At 39.3% G+C, this 25,337-nt stretch overlaps 1 protein-coding gene across 4 annotated transcripts; it reads left to right on the top strand.

Moving 5' to 3' along the window:
• Positions 1–8,057: 8,057 nt before the first annotated feature.
• On the top strand, positions 8,058–22,632 carry PRRG4 (proline rich and Gla domain 4). 4 transcript variants are annotated; one of them, XM_027115102.1, is made up of 6 exons: positions 8,058–8,170; positions 8,858–8,970; positions 14,536–14,699; positions 16,095–16,143; positions 17,155–17,287; positions 21,086–22,632. In XM_027115102.1, exons 2-6 carry the CDS (start codon positions 8,868–8,870, stop codon positions 21,318–21,320), a joined length of 684 nt encoding a protein of 227 aa, XP_026970903.1. In that variant the 5' UTR covers positions 8,058–8,170; positions 8,858–8,867; the 3' UTR covers positions 21,321–22,632. The 4 variants fall into 4 exon arrangements, with proteins under 4 accessions (XP_026970903.1, XP_026970902.1, XP_026970901.1 ...); XM_027115101.1 differs by having other exon boundaries at positions 8,086–8,204; XM_027115100.1 differs by lacking the exon at positions 8,058–8,170 and adding an exon at positions 8,238–8,472.
• Positions 22,633–25,337: the final 2,705 nt, after the last annotated feature.

Here is a 25,337-nt window from a genome sequence, read left to right as displayed (position 1 = left end):
TTCTTCTTCTGTGAGTTGCCTGCTCATGTGTATTTTTTAAGATTTTTTTTAAAGTCTTTTTTGAATTTGTTACAATACTGCTTCGGTTTTATGGTGCTTTTGTTTTGTTTTCTTTTATTTTGTTTTTTGGTTTTTTGGCCATGAGGCATGTATGTGGGATCTTAGATCCCCAACCAGGAATCGAACCAGCACCACCTGCATTGGATGGGGAAGTCTTAACCACTGGACTGACAGGGAAATCCTGTCGTCTCTGTTTTTAGGTGATCTTTTTTTAAAAATTTTATTTATTTATTTTGGCTGTGTTGGGTCTTCGTTGCTGCATGCAGGCTTTCTCTAGTTGCGGCGAGCAGGGGCGACTCTTCGTTGCAGTGCGCGGGCTTCTCATTGTGGTGGCTTCCCTTGTTGCGGAGCACGGGCTCTAGGTGCACGGGCTTCAGTAGTTGCAGCACGAGGGCTCAGTAGTTGTGGCTCACGGGCTCTAGAGCGCAGGCTCAGTAGTTGTGGCGCACGGGCCTAGTTGCTCCACGGCATGTGGGATCTTCTTGGACCAGGGACCGAACCTGTGTCCCCTGCATTGGCAGGCAGATTCTTAACCATGGCACCACCAGGGAAGCCCGATCTTTTTTCTTGTTGATTTGTTACAGTACTTTAAAGGGTAAAGATCTTAACTCCTTGTCTGTCACGTATGTTTCAAATATTTTTCCCAGTTTGTCATTTGCTTTTTAACTTTAATGGTGTCTTATAATGTCTAAAAATGTTTAATTTTTATGAGGTCAAATATATCAATCTTTTCCTTTATCATTTTTCCTTTGCTTTTATTATTAGAGAGTTCTTTTTTTTTTTTTTTTTTTTTTTTTTTTTGCGGTACGCGGGCCTCTCACTGCTGCGGTCTCTCCCATTGCGGAGCACGGGCTCCGGACGCGCAGGCCCAGCGGCCATGGCTCACGGGCCCAGCCGCCCCGCGGCACGTGGGATCCTCCCGGACCGGGGCACGAACCCGCGTCCCCTGCATCGGCAGGCGGACTCCCAACCACTGCGCCACCAGGGAAGCCCTATTAGAGAGTTCTTCACTCTAGGAGAAGATATTCTCCACCTGTATTTTCTTCCAATTCTTTTATGGGGTCATTTTTTTTCATTTTATTCTTAAAGCCATCTGGAGTTTATTTTGGAATAAGATGTGAGAGAGACAACTCTTAAAAACACATTTTTAAAACATTACACATTATAAAAGAGTCTGTGCAAAGAAAATATTTGCAGTATTAAATGTGCCCAAGGAGTCATCACTTAACATAAAAAAAAATTCCTATGACATAGCATTTAAACAGTTCTTCAGAGTTCACTAAAAAAGGATTGGGCTGTGTTGAAACCTACTTTAACAGTTTTCTTTTGGAGCAGTTGCCTTTTTACTAATTAACTTTTATATTATTTGGATGTTTTACAAAGCGTACATATTGCTTTCTTTAAAAAGAAAGAAAAAGTATGCACTTCATTGCATGAGAGGTTGATGCCACATGTCAGAGACAGATCTTGAATTTCACCTTTTCATGACTAAAAGAAAACAAAAGAAACTTTTCATGATTCATAGGGCATGAATCATAAACGAAATTACTGAATGATTAAGTAAGTCTAATGACAACGGGGTGAAGTGGAAATCCTATTGGGTAGAAACCACAAACCCTAGTTTCAATGCTCCCCCTGATTCACTTGCTAAATTTCCTTAGATAAATTTCTTAAAATATCTGCACCTGTTCGTCAGTGCATGAAAAAAGATCTTAGTTGTCAGGAAACATGGGCTTATGAGTTAATATTTTAAAGTATTAAAAGCATATTGAACTAAATATCTTCATGAACAGGGTCAGCAATTCTAGTCATCAGCAACTCAGGAAACCTAAAAATTTCCTCATTTAGTGTCTCCTCTTCAAGGCTCAGCTGTTCTTTCAGTGTGCATAAATTCTCAAAGGCTCATTGAGGGTAGCAGAATATCAGAGGTGAATGTTTTGGGAATAACAGATATTTCATGTTACTGCTAAAGAGGCTGAAATAGTATTTTAAGAAATCTAACCTTCCTTTCTATTTCTGCTACTTCTCTTTTAACAGATTTCAGCTTTTTGAGATGCTAATCATATAGATGTCCACAAAAGTTCACAAAAAGACACATGCTCCAGAAATTTACGTTTACTAACATTCATGCCAATATGTATATAATAACACTGATGTGGGTAACCACATTCTTGTGCATAAGCATATCCTCAGGTTTACCTTGAGCACATTAATGAAAAGAACTAATAAGACCAGGTAATGAGCAAATCAGTAAGATTATTGATGATTAAAAATTTCTGAGTCCACAACTGGTAAAGAGTTCTCTGCTTAACGTTATCCAGGCCCTCAGAGAAACCAGTGAAAAGAATTTATTTATGAATTCATTCAACAAATATTAATTGAGCATCTGCCAAGCACTGTGCTAAGCACTGAGGAAAACTATTAGGTTGAACCACATGAAATTGCTGATAGTCAAGCATTTTTTTAACTTACAACAATGGCAATTTCATGTAGTTCAACCTAAGAAAATTACAGAAATTCCTTAGAGAGGGAAAGAAGGGCATGCGGGATCTTTCCTTGCAGTGCACAGGAAAGAAGACAGAGTTGAAAATCATGAGAAAAAACAGAATTTTCCAAAATAGCAACTTAGAAGAAATAAGAGGGAATAAAAGGAAAAAGAAAAAAACAGGATTGGGAAACGGGAACAAGGGAACATATAAACAAAAATAGAATAGAACAGGGCTTCCCTGGTGGCGCAGTGATTGAGAGTCCGCCTGCCGATGCAGGGGACACGGGTTCGTGCCCCGGTCCGGGAAGATCCCACATGCCGCGGAGCAGCTGGGCCCGTGAGCCATGGCCACACTGAGCCTGTGCGTCCAGAGCCTGTGCTCCGCAACAGGAGAGGCCACAACAGTGAGAGGCCCGTGTACAGCAAAAAAAAAAAATATAGAATAGAACAATAAAAACATATGGAGGGCTTCCCTGGTGGCACAGTGGTTAAGAATCTGCATGGGACATGGGTTCAAGCCCTGGTCCAGGAAGATCCCACATGCCACAGAGAAACTAAGCCCATGTGCCACAACTAGTGAGCCTGCGCTTTAGAGCCCACGTACCGCAACTACTGAAGCCCACGTGCCTGGAGCCTATGCTCTGCAACAAGAGAAGCCACCACCATGAGAAGCCCGAGCACCACAACGAAGAGTAGCCCCTGCTCGTTGCAACTAGAGAAAGCCCACGCACAGCAACGAAGATGCAACCCAGCCAAAAATAAATAAATAAAATTTATTTTACAAAATATGGCAATAAAAACTAATAAATTATTTTTTAATTTTTTAAATTGAAATATAATTGACATACAACAATTAGTTTCAGGTATACAACATAATGATTCAATATTTGTATATACTGTTGTGAAATGATTACCATGATAAGTCTAGTTAACATCCATCGCCATACATATTTACAGAAAAATTTTTTTCCTTATGATGAAAACTTTTAAGATCTACTCAGCAATTTTCAAATTTGCAATACAGTATTATTAACTATAGTCACCATACTGTACGTTACATCCCCATGGCTTATTTATTTTAGAACTGGAAGTTTGCACCTTTTGACCCCCGTCACCCATTTCACCTACTCCCTACCCGCTACCTCTGGCAACCACCAATCTGTTCCCTGTATCTATGAGCTTAGGTTTCTGCTTGTTTGTTAATTTGTTTGTTGAAAACTAATAAATTCTTTTTCTTTCTTTCTTTCTTTATCTTTGGCTACATTGCGTCTTTGTTTCTGTGTGTGGGCTTTCTCTAGTTGTGGTGAACAGGGGCTACTCTTCGTTTTGTGGTGCGCAGGCTTCTCATTGCAGTGGCTTCTCTTATTGCAGAGCACGGGCTCTAGGCACACGGGCTTCAGTAGTTGTGGCACATGGGCTTAAGTAGTTGTGGTTTGTGGGCTCTAGAGCGCAGGCTCAGTAGTTGTGGCACACGGGCTTAGTTTCTCCGCGGCATGTGGGATCTTCCTGGCCCAGGGCTCGAACCTGTGTCCTCTGCATTGGCAGGTGGATTCTTAACCACTGCGCCACCAGGGAAGCTCAATAAATTCGAAATAATTTAATTCATCCAATGTATATTGTGTCCAACACTATACAGATAATCTCATGGTAGGCACAACGTGTATCTCAAAAGAAAGAGAAAACATTATTCTCCTTAGAGAAGAAAGACAGATCAATGTGCCCCATATTTTGAAATTCTAAATTCTGAGGATACAAGAGAAAATGAAAAAAGTATTGAGGCAGTTGGAGAGCTAAAACAGGGGAAATGGTAGTAGAAATACCAAAAAAATAGATATAAATTCAATATAAATCCAAGAAAAAGCAAAGTTGGAAAGAAATAAAATAGGAGTCCCAATAATAGGAAAACGATTCTGCAGCAATGTCTCCTGATAACACAAGAATGAAAAGTGTAAACCAAGTTATCAGAGAAGCCAAAGAAAGTAAATTTTAAAATGTTTTACTATCTCTTTTGCCACATAGAAAATTATATTAACTTCCCATTTTGTACAATTAAGGGTGAACAAATAATAAAATAGGTAATTTGTGTATATAAATTCCAAATTTTATATTTTGATATAATGACTTCATTTGAAATAACATAAATTATATAAAAGCAAATAATCCAAAACTATCCAGACAGGAAAGAATAAATTAGAAAATTACTTAAATAGAGCCCTCTTTATACTTTCATGATTAAGAATGGTCAAAGACCCATACAATTTTAGCATAAGAAGGAATCTTACTTTCTTTTTTTTTTTTTTTTTAATATTTATTTACTTTTGGCTGCATTGCGCATGCAGGGCATGCGGGATCTTTCCTTGCAGCACACAGGCTTAGTTGCTCTGCAGCATGTGGGATCCTAGTTCCCCGACCAGGGATTGAACCCACATCCCCTGCATTGGAAGACGAACTCTTAACCACTGGACCACCAGGGAAGTCCCAAGAAGGAGTCTTAGAGTTCATTCACACCAAACCCTCAATGTCTCAGAAGAGGCAGAGAGAGTGATGAGAAGTGATTTGTTCAAAGCTAGAGAGCAGCAGACTTAGGACTAGAACTTATTCCTTCTTTCATTCACTTAGTGGTCAGGAAATCCTGCCATGTGCCCGACAAGGTATGAAAATTGGTGAACTTTGTTCCTGGCTCTCAAGTTGCTGTCAGAGTGGCAGTGTTGAGGGTGGGTAAAAGAGACCCATAAACTCTACTAAAGCCATTAGTGTACATCAGTAAAATAAACAGTGCTTTAAAACCCACATTTTATATGTCAAAACTCAGTCATTGAGAACTCTCATTTTGAGAGCTTCAAACCAGGGTGGTACATAAAATAACAAAGGAGAATCCTTCACCAAAGAAGGATAAATAGGATCCTAGGTTGTAGATTTCCTAACAGGTCTTCCATATAATGTATGTCTTTAATCTGTATCAGCAACATCAGCACTCCGTTATTACCCTTCTTTGATGCAGAATAAATGAATGATTCTCTTTTTTAAAAATATTTATTTATATATTTGGCCGTACTGGGTCTTGGTTGTGGCACACGGGCTCTTAGTTTCGGCGTGCAGGATCTAGTTCCCCGACCAGGGATCGAACTCGGGCTCCCTGCATTTGGAGTGTAGAGTCTTAACCACTGGACCACCAGGGAAGTCCCTGAATGATTCTTTAACACTGTCAGCTGTGTAGCTAAAAATACATGATTTGTCTAAACTCTCTTTTCAGACATTGTGCATGAAAGTATGGTTTTGCAATTGATGCCCAATAAACTTGTGTATGAAAAACAACAACTGTTTACTTAGCACATTATTACCTGAGCTTGGGTTTACAAAAAAGAGGCCAAAAAAAATTGTGTGGCAATCAGAGAGTAAGATTATGATGATAAAATGAGTCCAATGAGTGAAAGAACTAATCATAGCTGTAAAAATGCCAAGGTCTGAACAAAGAGTGAGAGTTTTGTGACCAGCTATGACATAGGTCCTTGTCACAGGCCCCAGAGGGCAGCTCAGAACCACACTGATTCAGGTTCCTATGTGCCCTGTAAGGACTCTAAGGATTACTGTTTTTTTTAACATGACATGTAGTTCTCGTTACTAACCACAGCATGACATAAAATCAGGTGACCAGGAAACCAGATAACCTCTCACACTGTTTTTTATTTTATTTTGTTATTAACAATCATTGTTCTTAAATGATAGAATTAAATGTGAGCTCTAGCCAAAAGTTCCTTTAGAGGGATTTAAGCAAATGATTAAAATAAAATATTTAACCCCTCTGCCTATTTGTTGAATCTGAAAATACTTGCATAGAGACATAGAATCAGCCTTGAACAGTAGGAGTCTTTCATTTTCCACCTACTGATTTTACCGGGATAAAGTAAAACACCAAACAACCAATGTTGAAATGTCAAGGCTAAAATGTCACAGAAACATAAGTTCAGTAAAGTAGCATCTTCTGTTCTGAGTAGTCTGATGACACAGTTAACGCTGTGCCTTTAAGGATGTGGATGTGCCCTTAACATCGCTGAGCTTCATGGCTGCAACCTTAACATTTCCTGTCACAGTCTTTGAGTCAATCCTCATGCCCACACAATAGAGTGAGTTTCCATTTCATTCTTGAGTTCACACAGGTAAGTGGGTGGGTATGTGCTCAAACTCAGAGATGCATTACCATACTAATCCAAGTCCATTAATCTCATTGCTCTGATTTTTTTTTCTTTCTTTTGAAATTAAATAATTTTTTACCTCCTGCCCTCCACGGCTTGGTAATAACTCAAAAAAGCACTGGAAAGAGTCAAGAGCTGGGCTACTACTTGACCAATGACTCTCCAAGATCCTTTACTTCTTCATGCTTCAGTATCCTTTGTAAAATGAGATTCATAATATCCGGCCCAATTCTACAGATGGCCAGAATAAAAGCATTTAAAATATTTTGGGAGAAAAGCATAAGAATACTGTGACTTTAAAAAAGCAAATGATACAAAATAAGAAGATGAATACAGCAAGTAAATAACAGAAGAAATTGACAATCTTGAACAATGTCGTTACTGACTAGTCTCTTCTCTCTTTGCTACCTAATCTCAAAATATCTTGCAGCTCCATGGTGGCTGAAGTTTGTGTTCATACTGCCAAATGCTATAAGTCATTATAGGTGGTGGACCCCAAAGAGCTTTTACTTAAGTGAATTCTATCTAATGGTATTTATCATATTACCTGTTAAACTGAGAAGTTTTCAAAATATTATTTCAAATCAAGACAACAAAGTGTACTTAGTTTTTGTTGTCTTCCTGCCTAGGCTCAAAGAAAAGCTCAAGATTTCAGATGACTACTTGTTTGAAAAAATGATTTATAGCTATCCTGCCAGGTATGACTAAAGATAGCGAATAACAGTACAGAAAGCACTAATAATAAGCAAATTTTATTAATCTCTTTGAATCTCTATAAAAACGTACATATTGATCCTTAAACCTACTACCATAGAAAATACTGGAAAACACAATACACATGCAGGCACCCTGTTAGCTGAGTGATGACATCATTACACGTCAAAGAGCCTCTGGAAATTTCCGCTGTATATTCATGAGAGAATGAGAGTGAAAAAGGCAAATCATGTCTTTGTACCATAAAAGAAATCATTTTGACCTCGGAGACCCCTTGAAAGGATCTTGGAGATGACCCAGACCTAGGGGACCACGATTTGAGAACCAACGTAATCGATTAATTTTTAAGGTCACTTCCCAGTTCATAGTACCTCTCCGATGAATGTTTTGCTCTCCTTCGCGGACCACCCTTTGAGACCTAAGGTCTCAAGACAGAGCCCCTAGCCTAGTGTAACCCAAAGCGAAAAGCCCCGGACGCTCCGGGGGGTGCTCTGCTTAGCTACTGGGAGTCGAACACGCTCCCCTGAGTCGGCAGAGGACGCGGGATCTAGAAACCAGTCCCAAACCTGCCCCCCGCGCGCCAAGGCGGGGCCAGAACTGGCTGCGGGCGGCCGGGCTAGCCCAGGGCTCAGGGCAGAAGTGGCGGCGGCGACGGCGACAGCTACAGCGAGGGACGGCTCCTCGGAGACGCCGGCCAACTGCCCGCCCGCCGCAGGTGAGCCGGCCCCCGGGAGGAGGAGCGCGGCCAGGTACTCCCAAGGAGCTGCTTCCTCCTTTTCCCACAGCTCCGCGGCCTCCCGGGATCAAGGCTGGGCCTGCGCCGCGCGTCCCCGTGCCGGCCAGGGCGGCGCTCCGCGGACCCCAGGCGCTTCCTCGAGCGTGCGGGCCAGTCCGGCCCTGCGGCGAGCAAGGCGAGGGTTTTGGGGGCGCCGAGACGGAGGGTCTGGCGGCCTTAGGGACTACCCAAGCACGAGGCTCCGGCCTGGGAGCTGCTGGAACATGCGCCCGGAGTTGCAGGTGCGGGGCCCGGCGGCTCGGCCCCGACGGGGAATGGGCGACTCGGAGGGGGCCACCTCGGCGGACCGGGCTCGATTCCAACGGAAAGCAGAGGGCGGCCGCGGCGATAGGTGCCCGCTCTGCCGTCTGCAGAGTCCGGAGGGTGGGGTGGGGAGGCGAGGGGTAGGGCGGAGGCGGCATTTGTCCCCGGGCACGCTCTAGGGGCTGCTTTCCGGGCGCGGGTCGGACGCCGGCGACCGAAACCGCGCGCGGGGCGCAGTCGCGCGGTGGCTTTGAGCACAACAGGTAGGTGATTCAGTTCCCACAGGAACTCAAAGTGCTGAGCCGGGGCCTTTTTTGACGTGGTTTTTGTTGGTTATTTTGTTTGTTTCGGTTTGTTTGACAGTTGCCAGACTATGTTTACACTCCTGGTGCTACTCAGCCAGCTGCGCATACTTACCTTCGCGTTCCCTCATCGCACAAGAAGTCCAGAGGAGTCGAGGCATGCGGGAGAAGAAGGTAAGCCTGGCTTCCGGCTCCAGGAAAACCCTCCTGGAAACCTGACTCGGATTACAGAGCTCAAACCAGAAAGTGCAGTCTTTGAAACTACATGCCCCCATCAATCATAGAAGCACTAAAATGTCCTTTAATTTGTGGTTTATTTGGTAATGTTGTGGTTTGTTATGTGAAGTGCAATTTATACACATTCATTTCTGTGAGTTACTTTTGCTAAGTATATATTTAAGACCAGGTTGGTGGTTAACTGAATGGAAAACCTATTTCAACTTCTGAAAATCAGTGAGTGCCATTTTTCTAGATGAAGCTATGTGGTAATTATAATGAGCATAATTCTTCCAGTTCTTCCTGGAAAGATGGACAGGGAGACCAGGATCTAGTCCGGATGTGTTAGGAGACTCTGGGCAAGTTACTTAACCCCTTTCAGCTTGTAAAATGATGGGGGATGGGGAGTGGAATGATCTCTGAGGTCCTTTTTAACTTTTAAATGCCTGGTTATCTGGGTAAAGTCAGAAGGTATAAGAAGATTAGGTTTGGGGCTTGCTAACCTAGAATTCCATACCTTGTGGACTCCAGGTCTTAGACTGATTCCTGCCCATATTTTGAAAGCCTAACCAGAAAAAACAGAAAAGGAAAAAAAAATGGCTTTCATTTCTCCCTGCGTAGTCACTGTGCTTCCCTACCCAGTGCCAGTGCTTTGGATCTACCTCTCCACACATTCCTGTCCCTTATTCATTCTCATCAGATCCTACTCTTGTTTTCTTTTGGGAAGGATCTGTGACACTAATACTCCTGGATGACTTATTAATGATTAATACAGCTTAGTGTCTCAAACCTTCTAGGAGGGTGTGTGTGTGTGTGTGTGTGTGTGTGTGTGTGTGTGTGTGTGTGTTAAGATAGGGCAATATCTTAACCTGAAGGAATCAAACACTGATGGCAGAATTCTAGGCAATTGGATAGGCTAGCCAGTGGGATGGGGGAGATTTGGAAGGAAATCCTTCTTGGTGCCTCCCAAGTTGCACCATATATGTAAGTCCACTCATACATAAGGTGGATGATCCATGCTCAGCAGGACCAGATGCTGATCTCCAGAATGCTTGGGAGTGTATTCATTCATTCACACGATACAGCATAAAAGACAGTCTCAAGGACATCACAAACTATGGAAGGAATTTAGAGATCATACTTGAGTGCAGAAGGCTGGAGCTAGCTGTGGGAAATGTAAATGAAGAATCCTGTATATTTAAAAAGCTGATTTGTTCAGTAATAACCTCTTTATTAACATATACTATGTGCCGAGCTCTCTGCTAGGCACTGGAGATGTAGAAATGAAAGATTGTAATCCTGACCGGGAGGACTACTTCATCTAGTGGGAGAGGCAGGGTGTAAACCGATAATCTCCATAAACCCTATGACAGAAGTTAAAACAGAGAGTTTCAAGAGCAGAGGAAAGAGTGAGTTAGCAGTAACTCTGTCTCCGGAGAGTTGTATGGCACAGAAGCCAGTGCTCTCTATCTGCAAATGAGATATAATAAATGTAGATATGAAAAGTAATTAGGAAAATAAAGGACCTTCAGCTGCATTCTGATAAAGCCCAAAGGTGGGGTTGAAATGACCTAAAAAGAATTTATTTAGAAAGCATGGGGAGACAGGAGAGAGGAGGAAAATGGAATATCTCAGTTGGTGGACTTAAAATAGGGGAATGCACAGGCAACTTCCTAGGATGGTCTAAGACAGGAGACAGAGATGGAAAGACAATCTGAGGCAGGTACAAAGGTGCAAAGGCCAGTGCATCCTCCAGCAACGGCCAGAGGGAAAACAGGAACTCTCGCTGGAAGTTCAGGATGCTCCAGGGGCAAGGAAGTTTGCCTCTTTCAATTAAAAGCAAATCCAGGGCTACTTAGAACCCAAATAACAAAGGACAGTATTTCTCCTAAGATCATAAGGGAGGCAGGAAGATGTTTGATAAGGCACTGAAAGTGTAAGGTCAACCATGGACTGAATCAGAACTTTCACAGTCAGGGAAGTGGTAAACAGCAGCCCCTCCTGGAGGGCATGTTTTATACATCAGTGAAGACTTTCGTTGGCATAAATATCATTTCAGGAACAATAAAAATATGTATGACTCGCTTTTTTATTTTCGTTTTAAGTTGAAAGTCCCATTTGGAGGGCAGGGGCATTTTATAACTCAGAAAACTGACTTGAATAGGAGACCGACAATGAGAAATTTGGCACTGCTTTTCTAGCCAATAAAATGTAAAGATCTGGGCGTACCTGAGAAGTAGCAATACAGAGACAGATTCTAATTCTCCATTCTGAAATTAGATTTCATGTAGTAAGTACAATATAGCTAAGTTAGGCAGGCTCAGAGTTACTTCATTACTGGTTTAATATTTTAAACCTATGCCAAGCTGAGTAACGGACTATACCTCTGAATTGCTTCAACTGGTAGAATTTAGGTCCAAGAGTTCCTTCCCACTACAGGAAAGTCAAGTTCATCCATTTATTTTTGTAAGTAATTTTTTTGACATCTCTATGTGTCAACATCCCTTGCTTTAATGGAACTTTCCTTCTAGCTAGGGGAACAGAGTGGTAACAAGTAAGTAAAGCATACAGAACACCAGATGGTGATAAGTGCTATGAAGAAAAACAAAATATAGTAGGAGATGGGGATTGCCAGAGGTGGGTGAGTGGGGATGGGGTTCAAGGTAACATTGAACAAAATCCAGAAGGAAGTGAGAGAGCAGAGTGAAAGAAGAAAGTTCTATTTAGAGGAAACAGCAAGTTCAAAGGCAGGAGAGAACCAGGCACATTGGAAACCAGTGTAGCTGTAGGGGACAAGGAGAGCCCTTAGAGCAGCAGTCCCCAACCTTTTTTTTTTTTTTTTCTGTACGCGGGCCTCTCACTGTTGTGGTCTCTCCCGTTGTGGAGCACAGGCTCCAGACGCGCAGGCTCAGCGGCCATGGCTCACGGGCCCAGCCACTCCGCGGCATGTGGGATCTTCCCGGACCGGGGCACGAACCCGTGTCCCCTGCATCGGCAGGCGGACTCTCAACCACTGCGCCACCAGGGAAGCCCAGTCCCCAACCTTTTTGGCACCAGCGACCGGTTTCTTGGAAGACAATTTTTCTACGGATGTTGCGGTGGATGGCTCAGGCAGTAATCCAATGATGGGGAGCGAAGGGGAGCGATGGGGAGCGGAGCGGCAGGTGAAGCTTCGCTCGCTGGCCCGCTGCTCACCTCCTGCTGTACCGCCCGGATCCTGAGAGGCCTCAGACCGATAGTGGTCCATGGCCCGGGAGTTGGGGACCCCTGCCTTAGAGGGCCATTGCAAGAATCCCAATGAGAGATGATGGAGACTTGGAAAATTTTTCATTCTGTCTCCATTAGGTGGTAGTGTAAAATCTACAAGGAGACAAGAAGAAGAAAGAGCAAAAATATTTTATCACACTGGTCTACCCTTTAGAATATTTCTCAAAACATCTATCACCAATGATCCCATTCTGGCTTCCCCCTTGGTTCAAATAGCTCATATGTGTTATTTCTAACATAGAAATGAATACACTAGAATAGCACTGGCCAATAGAAATAAAATACGAACCACATAAGAAATTATCTAGAGCCATATTTTAAAAAGTAAAAAAAAAAAAAAGGTGAAATTAATTTTAATAATGTAGTTAATTTAACCTAATATATCCAAAATATTTAACCCAGTATTTCCAAATATAAGCAATAGAAAGCATTGAGATATTTCATATTTTTTTAAACCATGTCTTTGAAGTCCCCTGTGTATTTACACTTACAGCACATCTCAATTCACACTAGCCACATTTCAAGTGGTCAATAGCCATATGTGGCTAGTGGCTACTGTATCGGACAAATCCAGCTCTGTTAAGATTCAGACCTGCTTGGAAAAGTGATTGATTAGTAAGGAAAATATCTTGGCCAAGGTGTGACTGTTCTCAAAGGCTAAGAATAAATGGCCAACCTGAGGTCACTCTCAAATTAGTATTAGTCTTCCAGACCATGCACTGTCGTCAGTCTTTTTTTTTTTGGCTGCATTAGGTCTTATTTTTGGCTGCACGCGGGCTTTCTCTAGTTGTGGTGAGCGGGGGCTACTCTTCATTGTGTTGTGCAGGATTCTCATTGCGGTGGTTTCTCTTCTTGCACAGCCTGGGCTCTAGACGTGTGGGCTTCAGTAGTTGTGGTGCGTGGGCTCAGTAGTTTTGGTTCGTGGGCTCTAGAACACAGGCTCTGTAGTTGTGGCACAGGCTTAGTTGCACTGTGGCACGTGGGATCTTCCCAGACCAGGGATCAAATCCACGTCCCCTGAATTGGCAGGCGGATTCTTAACCACTGCGCCACCAGGGAAGTCCCTGTCGTCAGTCTTGATCCATCTTTCAGTTGCCCACTTTAATATATTCTTCCTTTAGTAATGGTTAGCAGTGAGAAATACCAAGACTTTTAAATTCTTACAAGCAGTTGGGGTAGTTCTCAGAGAGTTTCTGAATTCCAGTCTCAGTAATATGATCTGGAGCAAGATCACTTCAGCTTTGTGTGACACCAGAACGAGTTTGAAGTTTTCAGGTTTTGAAAATACTGCCTTGGTAGGATATTTTGGTTTTGTGTCAACCTGTGCTTAGCTATGGTGTCTACCATTTACCTTCCCTACATGCACACGTAGACGGAGTCTTATAAAACTTTGTAGACACATGTTTAGGGGCTGAGTGGAGGGAGCTACTCCTTTGGGAGGGACTGAATGGCTTTTAATTAATCTTATAATTAACTTATGATTTTATTAGCTTAGAAGTTTAAAATTTTTTGGTATAAACCTGATAGAACAATTTTAATATAAATGTATGAATTTATAATTTTAAAACATAAAGAGATCTTAATTATTATTTAGTTCATATTCCCATTTTCCAAATGAGGAAATGGCAACCCAGGGACTTCCCTGGAGGTCCAGTGGTTAAGACTCCATACTCCCAGTGCAGAGGGCATGGGTTCGATCCCTGGTCAGGGAATTAACATCCTGCATGCCACACAGTGCAGCCAAAAAAAAAAAAAAAAAAAAGTGTTTCAGGAAATGGCAACCCAGGGATATAAGTGACTTATCCCAGGATATAGCTGATAGCTAAGCCAAATCAAAAAGAAGAGTCTGTCTTCTAACTCTTAGTCCAGTACTCTGTCCATTACACCAGACTAATTTTTCTCAGTCAAGATAATAGGAAACCAACACTTTAGAAATAGAATAGTCTGGCCTGCCATTTATTGGAAAAATAATTGTCTAGAGGAAAAAGTGATACTCAAATAATTTTTATTTATGCTGATAATTTCGGACATAATCTACTCAAGTATGTTCTGGAATTTTGTTAGTGTCTGTACTTCATATTTAGCAGGAATTATTTTTACTGATGATATTTCTTTTTGTCAGATTTTAAAACCACACAAGAAAGTTTGGTATAATTTAACCAGATCAAAAGAACTATATGCTTTTACCGTAATTAAAACAGGAATTTTCTGCCTTATTTTTTATCGGTGTTTGAAATCTTTCTATTTTTTTGCTAGTCTTTACATCAAAAGAAGAAGCAAACTTGTTCATACGTAGACACCTCCTGTATAATAGATTCGATTTGGAGCTCTTCACTTCCAGTGACCTAGAAAGAGAATGCAGAGAAGAACTTTGTAATTATGAGGAAGCCAGAGAAATTTTTGTGGATGAAGATAAAACGGTAATTTGGTTGATATGTTAATTGGCTAGACATCTATTCAATTGTACTTAAGAAAGTGGCACTTTCAGTCAGTAGAGATTGTGTGCCTTAAATAGAATTCAGATTGTATACCTGTTATCTCTTTCTACTTTCTTATATTGTAATTAGCCCATTTAGACTTGGCTTTATACTTAACTGGGCTTATAGTAATTATCAAATTATCAATTATGTCGTGATTTTCTGTGTTTAACATTATGATATTCAAAGACAATAATGAAGCAGAGTGAATTAAACTTCAGGATATTATTTTAGTTAGTTCTCTGACTCAGGCTTCAGTCATTCAAGACTCAGAGCAATTTTTTCTATTAGGACTTACCATTTTTGATTACTGTATTTATATTTCAAGTACTTATTGACGACCTATTATGTGCCAAGTGCTTTGCTAGAGACTGAAGATAAGATATATAGTCCCTGCATTCAGGATTTTATTGCTTGGCAATAAACCTTTAGAAGTTCTCCCTTAAAATACAATTAAATCCTATCTGTTAATCCTGAAAAGGTACAAAACAAACAGCCAGCACTGTCCCTGTTATAATCTGGCATATTCTTTAAGAATGACAAGTGACCCAGATTTTTCACTTTTTTGTAGATTAAATAACCCCAGCTCCTTTTCCCCTTCCTCAAGAATCCCATTTTACTCTTTGGTCAATAAGAACCTCTCTAGGTATCCTTTAAATGCAGGTGTTATTGAAACTTAGTTCTTTTTTCTTCCAAAATTGTGCCCAGATTCCATTCCCTGCTATTATCTGCTGCATCTATTAGAGAAGGGAAAGAAAGTCTACTCTGCGTTGTAGTTGTGCCTGTTGAAATTCTATTGTTTTTCACAAACCCGTTTTCTAATTTTATCACAGTTCCTTAAAAATGGCTTCCATTCTCTCAAGTAACACTGAACTTAAACAGTCTCAGGGATGTCTTTCCAAATCAATAAATAACTTTCAATAAAATTTCCTAGGAGACTGAAGGCTCATCTAATGTAGAAAAAAATCAGACTCCTTTTCAAACATGATAATGAGTCCCCTGCTTCAACTTCCACCTCTGCTACTTTCATCGACTCTCTAATGTGATAGTGTCCCCTGATGCCTGAGCGAGGGCTCTGGGCAGGTGAAGGGAGACTATCAGCGCACAGTAGTAGAGAGCTAGCACTGGCAATAATCCCCTGACCAATTCCAGAGTTGGAAGAAACAGTGGTGGATGGCAGTACTTAATTAGAGTGAGTCACGCCCTCCAGCATGAATGAACTAGTATCCTACCTGTGGCACATGCCAAGCGTTTACCACCCCTAGTCTAGGTCATTGAGACCAAATGAAATGACAATAAAGAAATTAAATAAACTTGGAAATTTTACCTTTCTCTTAGATGGCATTTTGGCAAGAATATTCAATTAAAGGACCAACCACAGAATCAGGTAAGGCAAGAATTGATCAATTTTCATGTTTTTTCCCACCCTCTCTCATAGTACATTTTTAGTTTCATTGTTTGAGTTTGGTTGTTGCACAACATACATACCTTGTAAAGCCAAGGAAGATTTCTCAGTTATACACTGGGCTATCTAAGACAGAGAAGGCCACATTCATCTATTTACACACTGAAAATCAAGTTTGGTGAGATAGTAGGGAAATGAGATAATAGGCTTAATGCTATTTTAAACAGTCCAGCTAAGTCAAGACTTGCACAGAATAAAAGTAGGACTCTATTAGTTTCAAATAGCAAACTATTTTAATTTTTTTTTCTTTTTTACCATTACAAGTAAATGGAATACTTATGGTACTAGGTAAATTAGGATTGTTAGGTAGAATTAAGTAACTCCTAGAGAGGGGAGATCCTTTATTTTACCTACATTTATCATCTCTAGCTGCTTTTTAGTCAGGTTTGTTTTGTTTTGTTTTGTTTGTGTTTGACAGCTCTTTTTTCATTCCCCCTAGGTAGGGCCCCAGCTATAGGGAGACTGTATTACATAGCTACACCAGAATTGCTTACTACATTTATCTTAGTAGTTAATACCAAAATGTGTATAGTTGAACAAAGAACATGTTTATCCCACTTAGTGTTGACTTTCATCCATTTAATATAACATTTAAAATAAATGAAGCTAAGGACTTCCCTGGCGGTCCAGGGGTTAAGACTCCACGCTTCCAGTGCAGATGACGCATGTTTGATCCCTGGTTGGGGATCCTGCGTGCCGCACAGTGTGGTCAAAAACTTAAAAAAATTAAAAATAAATGAAGTCAGAGCTAGGGCTTTTAGGAAGTGTATCTAAATTTTTTCTGGTCATGTTTCTAGCACAGACTTTTAAAAGTAATCAATATTAATTATTAGATGCCCAGTAGCATGCTTACACCCAGCGTTGAATTTATTGAAATCATAGGTGGTGCTTTTCAGTTGTTATATTCATGTTATTTTAATGATTTATCTTAAGATGCTAACAGAGAGAAAATCGATGTTATGGGCCTTCTGACTGGACTAATTGCTGCTGGAATATTTTTGGTTATTTTTGGATTACTTGGTTACTATCTTTGTATCACTAAGTGTAACAGGCAACGACATCCAGGGTAAGTACCAAATAAAAATATTTAATTTACTATTATATGTTCTATACTGTCATTTTTAAATGGCTAAAAAAAATGGCTGCCTTTTTTTTAAAATACACTTTTGATTTTGGAATAATTTTAGATACACCGGGAAGTTACAAAGATAGCACAGAGAGTTCCCTTATGTCCTTCACGCAGCTCCCTCGTTGTTAACATCTTATGTTACCATAATACATTTGTAAAACTAACAAACCAACATTGGTACATTACTATTAACTGAGTTCCAGCACATTAGTAAAGCTTCATAAAGGCCATAATTGTTTGCATAATAGAATCTCAACATCCTTATTAGAATAAAAAGTTATTATCTTATCTGTAAGTAGAGATGAGAAAGTGAAGAACTAACCTTATTCAACAAAAAGTACCACATGCGAAACAGGCTATCGAAATTAATGCTTATATATCCCTATTTACACTTTCAAATTCTATGAAGAAGCTAATGATGGTAACCAGGTGATAAAATGATTATGGAAATAGATAGTGGTGATGGTTGTACAACATTGTGAATATAATTAATACCATTGAATTGTACACTTGAAAATGGTTATAACGACAAATTTTATGTTACATGTATTTTACCATAATAAAAACTTCTTCTTTATTGTTAAGGTAAGAGTTTAAGGCAACAGATATGGAATTAAGATAAATCCATTGGAGGATAAAAGCTGAAGCCATGAGAGTAGGCAAGTTCTCTGAGTGTGATGAAAGGACAGAAGGCAAGTGACGGAGTCTTAAAGGATGCCTACAGTAAGGGTGCAGAGGAGGACATGCCAGCAAAGGGGGCAGAGGACAGGGGCAAAGTATAGTGTAATTCTATCCCCAAGCTGGAATTCCTGAACAACTCCCTGAGGCATTAATGTGATCATGGGCAGGGACTAAGAAGATTGTCTGAGACTTCTGTAAATCCTATAAAATTTTGAAAAGTGAGAGAAGATAAGGAAAATTTTGTGCAATTTTTCTTAAGCCACTATGTTTTGAGCTGAGAGGTTTCCCTTACTTAATAGACAGGAAATGAGCAAGTTCTTCCTGTTTTCTAGGGCTTTTGACTAAGATTTTATTCAATATGTCCTTCTCCACAAGCTGCAGCATACCTGGAAACTCACAGGTTAATGAAGAAATCGGAAAATATGTCTTTAAAGACTCTCCTTGCCTTTTATCTTTCCTTCTTTTCCACCCCATTTATAGTATTTTCCCCAAAAAGTCTCTGTATGCCCTCACATTTAATAATTTCCCTCAAGGTCTGTGAGCACAGCCATTGTTCAGTGTCCTCATGCTCGACATTGTCTTCTCTCCTCTTTCCGGTTTTTCTTCATTTTTCTACTTTTCTGCACCACTACACCTTCTTACCTTATGGCTTTTTTCTCTGAAACCTTCTAGCTTCTTTCCTGCATGAGGTTAGAAGCAGAATTCAAAGACACGAGGAATAAAGAGGTGCATTATTATGCATATTTTCTATGTATGTTGTTATAACATTTTGAAAACCTGGATATCTCTTATTTTAAAAGTTTAGTTATACTTAATGTTAGTACAGTATAATGCTGTACTGTTTACAGGTCATTTTTACATCTACTGTCTCTCTTTGATTCTCACAGAAACCCTTTATAGGGGACATTTCAAACTAGGTTAACCAGACATCCACTTGTGTTAAGGTTAACTTTTAAATACTTAGTAAAGTACCGTTCATCAATTGTCCCAAGAAATTCTTGCAGCAGAGTTATGTGTTCTCTTTCTACATTTTGCAAGTCTGGAAGTGGGGGAAGGGTGAGGAATATTTGAAAAAGAAAAGAGTAAAAAATAAGATCATTGTTAGAATAGTTTGTCTCATTCCTCTGTAAAAACATGCCAAGAAATGGGAAACAAGATCTTTTCATTTCTTAGTCCCTATATTTTATGGAGGAAAACAGGCATAATATAATGCTGTCAGCTTATTTGAGATGTTCCTGGTGCATACTTTCTGATTTCAATCTTGTAAGAAATCACTGTGGAGACACTTAATGACTTTAATATAATTATACTGTTCCTGTAACTTAAATTTTGAAGGTCAACGTGGAAAAATTCATTTCTTCAAATAAAACATCTGTCTCTCCTGTTTCCTATAAACAAACAAGTAGAACTTTTCGTCACAAGCTAATGAATGTGGCAAGTGACAAGCCTACCATGAATACATTCCAGGTTTCTGACAGAGGAGGAATTGTGTTGACTCCTCTAAGTAAACTTCTGAGGCTATCAGTCACCTCTCAACTATTGAAGGGCTGATTATCCAGTTCCTAGATTTACACAGATTTTTTTCTTTTCTTCTCTCTGCAATTTTCCTCTCTCCTTCCATCCAGTTCCAGATCTCATTATAAACTCCAAAGGACAAGGCATTCTAAGGGGCAAATTGATTGATTCAGTTTGCAAAAGTTTGCAGTATTTTGGGTCTGCTAAGCTGTCTCTTATTGGGAAGAATACTGTAAATATTGACTAGAGGTTGGGGATTACCTATACATTTTAATTATCTTATTAGTCATAACTATAAGAGGTTAATTTACGCATAGATCTTCATAGGCAGCCAACTTCACAGTCTAAACAGATCAATTTACTAATGTCTAAATTTTAATTTGTAATTCACAAGTGAGAAGGGAAAATGTAGTTTCAAAACACCAGACCTGTGTTGCATTTCAAATTTCATTGGCTGGTGGTGTAGGTGACAGAGTTTTGTGAAAACAGTGGCCATATTGAACTAGGCCTTTTTTTTTTTTTAATTAAAAAAATTTTTTTTGTAATTGTTGGACTTAAATCAATGGAGATCAATGGGGAAAAGATAATAATCTGAGAAAGGGAACAATGCAGGTGAAACCACAGAGATAGACCATAGAATTCATTGCACATACAGAGGAGAGTAAAGAGGCTACCTTGGCAAGAGCAGAGAGCTATAAAATAAAGTGAGGCCAGAATAAGGGAGGCTTTGAAAAGGAGGCACAGGAGTTAGAACTTGATTCAGTAGAAAGTAGGCTGCAGGTTAGACTTTTGCGGAGAAGAATGATATGATAGAAGTCCTGTTTAGGAGGGTTGGCCCAGGCAGCAGGGATTCAGTGGGGAACAGAGGAGAGAGAGACGGGCATCGCTGTTGTGATTATCTCTGTGGCATCAATTTCCTAGGCTTGGAGTTATGCTGCCTTTCAACAAAGCCTGGATTTGGTTTCACACCATACTTTGAGAAAATTTTAATTCAGGAGCAGGAGAAAGAGGGAATTCACGTGTTTTGAGTCCTTGTTACAGTGTTCCAGACATTGCTTAGATGCTTTACGTAAGACATCTTTCTCAATCCACACAAAACATCTCTGTTGAGGTAGCTATTGTTATCCCCATTTTATAGAGGAGGAAAGCTGAGTTAGGTTACCTTGCCTCTGGTCACACAGCTATGAAATGACAAGATCCTCTTTCTTACCCATGACTGACTTCAAAGTTCTTGATCTTTCCATTATATCAAGATTCTTTCAGAGTTTATGGGTAAAATAAAACTGTTGTTATTTTAATAAGTCAGGTTCAGGGACTTTCCTGGTGGTCTGGTGGTTAGGATTCAGTGCTTTCACTACCATGGACCGGTTCAGTTCCTGGTTGGGGAACTGAGATCCCACAAGCCACACAGCACGGCCAAAAAATTAAAACAATAAAAATAAATTGGGTTCACCTGTATCAAAATGTTGGATTTTTTAATATTGCCATCTTAACCTAAAAATGCTGCCTTTCCTAGACCTCAATGCTGTCTCTGTTTAGTTCTTCAGCCACCTACGCAAGAAGGGGCAGACACACTCCCTCCATCGTTTTCAGAAGACCTGAGGAGGCTGTCTTGCCTCCATTGCCACCTTCAGTGGAGGACACAGGATTACCTTCTTATGAACAGGCAATGGCACTGACCAGAAAACAGAATGTTTCGCCACCACCACCATATCCTGGGCCAGCAAAAGGGTTTAGGGTATTTAAAAAATCTATGTCACTCCCATCTCGCTAAGCCCACCTTGTTGTCTTGGTGATATAGGACATTCACATTATTTAAATGGTTTGTTTTCCCTGAACCAAAAAGACATGTCGATTCAGCCCTTTATGACAAACTGCAGAGAGTAAAGGAGGAACAAGCACGTGTACTATGCCACTGGAGATCTGTTAGCATCCTGGACCTAAACTTGATCATAATCAGCTGGATAAGGAACTTTGTATCTTTGCAGTTAAGAAGAGAGCACTTTTTTGTTCCTTTTAATGGTTCAAAAAATCTGTTATGGGTGTCACAGCTACAACTGGGGAACTATCTGTATCCTCTGTACAGAAGAAGTTTGTAGATTTCTTGTATTGAATACTAAAAAGGTAAGAATTTCTAACTATTAGATTATCCCAAGTCATAATATTTGACCTACTCTTTTTTTAGGATTTCTTTTTGGTTGGAAATACTTCACAGAATTTGGCATTTAAATATAAATTGGTGGCCTTTATATAATCACTTGTTTTTTTATTTTAAATTATTGCATAGCATTCACCATATTTTGCACGTTCTTATTGTGAACTCTTGCTATCAGTCATATTATGGGGAGTGGGGTCAATAGTTTTCTTTAAAAAAACCCAAACAAATACTTGATAGAGAGTTAGTTCTTCAGAGGGAACAGGGTTGCAATGTTACAGATTTGAAAGGGTTGTTACACCACCAAATAAAGGTACAGGCCTCAAATCTAGGAGTGACAACTTGATAAGTTGTGCATGTTAATGATGAGTAGACACACCCATTTTCATTGCTATGTTGTCTGTATTGACTATAACTATTAATCTGGAAAATTTGTTGAATTTTATAAATAATAGTTGGAGAACCTGGAAGAAGTAATTTACTTTTCTGCTATCAAAATAATATTGATTAAAGTTACCAGCAACCCCCTGTATCTCTTAATGTCTAGACACAGAACACCATAGGTAATCATTTTGACCTATATTTTGTATTTTCTTCTAATTGTATGTATGACCAGTCTCCCCTTAAGAACATAGTAGAGTATAAGCTATAAATTTCTGGAATGAATGTTTGTGCACAAATTTATTTGAGTGGGTGTGTACGTATATGTGAATTTGTTTCCTCTTTGCAGGAGCTCAAAAAAAAACCATACTCCTGAGAAATAGAAAATTCTGTTATGTTTTTTGCCAGGCATTGCTTTTTTCCTATTTAAGACCATTTATAAAATTGTATTTTGTTTTATATTTTCACACAGGTGAGATTAAGACTCACATGCATTTGATAATTCCTTCCAAATTAAATGTTTAGAAAATATAAATCATATTATACTGTGTGTTTGAGTGTATGTCTCTCTTTTAAGACAGCATGATCTTAATGCAGATAAAAGAAAGATCTTAATCATTATAGACTGCTAAAGACTTTACCTTTTATATTTTCAGTCTCTTTGGTTGCGTGTTACAAAGAAATCATCTGGCAACATTTAGATATAATTAGGAAGAAGTCTTTTTAAAGCCACCTACGTTACCTATAAAAATTTTACTATTTGTCATACCTTGGCTTACATAAGCACTTTTCCTCATGTAACTTTGCACTTTGCCCTTATTTTAATCCTCTTTAAAAGGTCAGAGGCAAACTACTCACTTTAGCAATCACGCTGAGGCATAGAACGATAGCTTGACCAAAATCTAACATGTTGGTGAGAGCTAGGTTTAGAATGAACAAGCACACTATTCTAGGCCCATCTCATATCTATAGAATTACACTGTCTCAAATTATGAAATTATGAAATAGAGACAACTCTAAGTTTTATGAGAAATGTATAAACATTTGTCATATATACATAAATGTATATAGGTGCATATATTACATATCTGTATATGTATTCTCACACATGTGTTTCTTAGGATGAATAAAAATATAAGATACGGGGGCTTCCCTGGTGGCACAGTGGTTGAGAGTCCGCCTGCCGATGCAGGGGACATGGATTTGTGCCCCGGTCCGGGAAGATCCCACATGCCGCGGAGCGGCTGGGCCCATGAGCCATGGCCACTGAGCCTGCACGGTCGGAGCCTGTGCTCCGCAACGGGAGAGGCCACAACAGTGAGAGGCCCACGTACTGCAAAAAAAACCCAATATATATATAAGATACGATATATCTTTTATTGAATCACAATTTGAAATATTCCATGAACTTGTTTACTCCCATTGACTCACAAGAATCTAACTGCAAATCTAGCTTCAGAGCCTGTGACAACCCCTGTCACCCCAGCAGTAGCCTAGATTTGTCATGTGCCATCATTAAGTGTGAAACTGTTGCTCTGACTTGAACAAATCTAGAATTTATCATTAAGATTATGAAATAACTGCTATTTGTAGAGCATCCAATGTTGAGCTCATAATACTTTAAATATAAAAAAGAAAATGTGATAGAACCATAATCAAATACTTATAATAATTAAAAGGAAAATATCAATATAAAATTATTGACACATATTTCTGTCCCATTCACGCTTTTCTATTCCTTGTATACTTTTGGTGGTGAGTTTTCTAGTTTGATTAATTTGTTTTGTTTGTGCTTCTTCCCTGGGTAACTTATTAGTGTTAACCATTAAATCTATTTTTGACACAAAGCTTTCTAGTTAGGTATATCAGTTTTCCCCTCTATCACAATCAGGAAATTAATGTAATATGGGTATGAAAAGGGAATAAGCCTAGAAAAAGACAAGTGCACATTAATAGGGTTATGCCTTCAGTAGGCTAGATAATTCTACACAGAATATTCTCTTTTCAAGATGAAAAAAATCAAAGAGAGCACAAATTATGACTGTGTCAAACTTTTGCATCTGTTAATATTGTGCCCTCTGCGTGATTATACAGAGCTGGGTGATAATTCTCAGAACAATTAAAAACTAGAGCAACAGCGTCCTCTGTGTCTGGTTTCCCGTTTGCCTGTAAAATTCGAATCATTTTTTCCTATTTCTCAGATAAGTTATGTATGTCTGTACTTTTCCTATATGTGCAAGAGAATTTTTTAGTGAGAAAAAGTTTGTTAGTGCTGTTTAAAAGCTTAATTTCATATTATTCATTTTGCTTTTGTTCTAACTGAATGTGAAATAAATTAGTTACTAGTTTGATTTGAAATGTATGTGACATTTATACTACTAGAAGAGTGTCTAGAATTTCTGTAATTTTTTTAAAAACTAGATTATTTTGTAGATCCTGCCTGTGTAGCATTTTGGAACACATATGATATATAATGATGCCTTCAATCTAATGTATTGTGTGTTTCCTTCAACATTTTTTGTCATTTACAAATGTTTCCCTAAGAGTTTAAGAGTTTAAGGCAATTCAGTACAAATTTGTCAGCATTTTCATTATCTGGAAAAAGCAACCCATTTTTGAATGCATATTTTTCCTACAGGTTTGATTATATTTTGGTTTTAATGGATTTGTTATCACAGACGCTTTTTATACATGTGAATAAACTTTATGCTAAGTAAATATTTGTTGCTTGTTTCAATTAAACATTCTTCATATAGTGGCGTATAATTATATGAGTTAAATGTGAACAACATGTTGCATGTTTTCAAAACAATGTTTATAGCATGGTATTGCTGTATGTATCTTTCACCCAGTGGTGCTAGCTTTCTAAACAGTTTAGTTGCAGTTGTGAAAGTGCAATATTCCTTAACACTTTTAATATTTAATATATTGTTTGAAGCAAATTTATAATATATTACTCCTTAAAACTGAATTTACTTCTGTGACCTATATCTATACATAAATTAAAAATCAAAAAAATATAGTAATGTTACACTAAATTATAGGAGTAATAGTACCTCCAACATAAGAGAAACACAAGTAATACTATGTATCATACACATAAATAAACTGATTATTTTTTTTTTCTTTTTTTTTTTGCGGTACGCGGGCCTCTCACTGATGTGGCCTCTCCCTCCCGTTGCGGAGCACAGGCTCCAGACGCGCAGGCTCAGCGGCCATGGTTCACGGGCCCAGCCGCTCCGCGGCATGTGGGAT

This window comes from Aethalodelphis obliquidens, unplaced genomic scaffold (assembly GCF_003676395.1).
Source record: "Aethalodelphis obliquidens isolate GAN/ISIS:26980383/991018 unplaced genomic scaffold, ASM367639v1 scaffold14, whole genome shotgun sequence".
NCBI lineage: Eukaryota > Metazoa > Chordata > Mammalia > Artiodactyla > Delphinidae > Aethalodelphis > Aethalodelphis obliquidens.
This window is presented reverse-complemented; position numbering and strand designations above follow the sequence as displayed.

Excerpts from the sequence above, each read along its gene's own strand:
- PRRG4 (XM_027115102.1), top strand. The coding sequence starts at position 8,868 with ATGTTTACACTCCTGGTGCTACTCAGCCAGCTGCGCATACTTACCTTC. Across the intron at positions 14,700-16,094 it reads TTGTGGATGAAGATAAAACG|ATGGCATTTTGGCAAGAATA; the intron begins GTAATTTGGTTG and ends CCTTTCTCTTAG. Across the intron at positions 16,144-17,154 it reads AGGACCAACCACAGAATCAG|ATGCTAACAGAGAGAAAATC; the intron begins GTAAGGCAAGAA and ends ATTTATCTTAAG.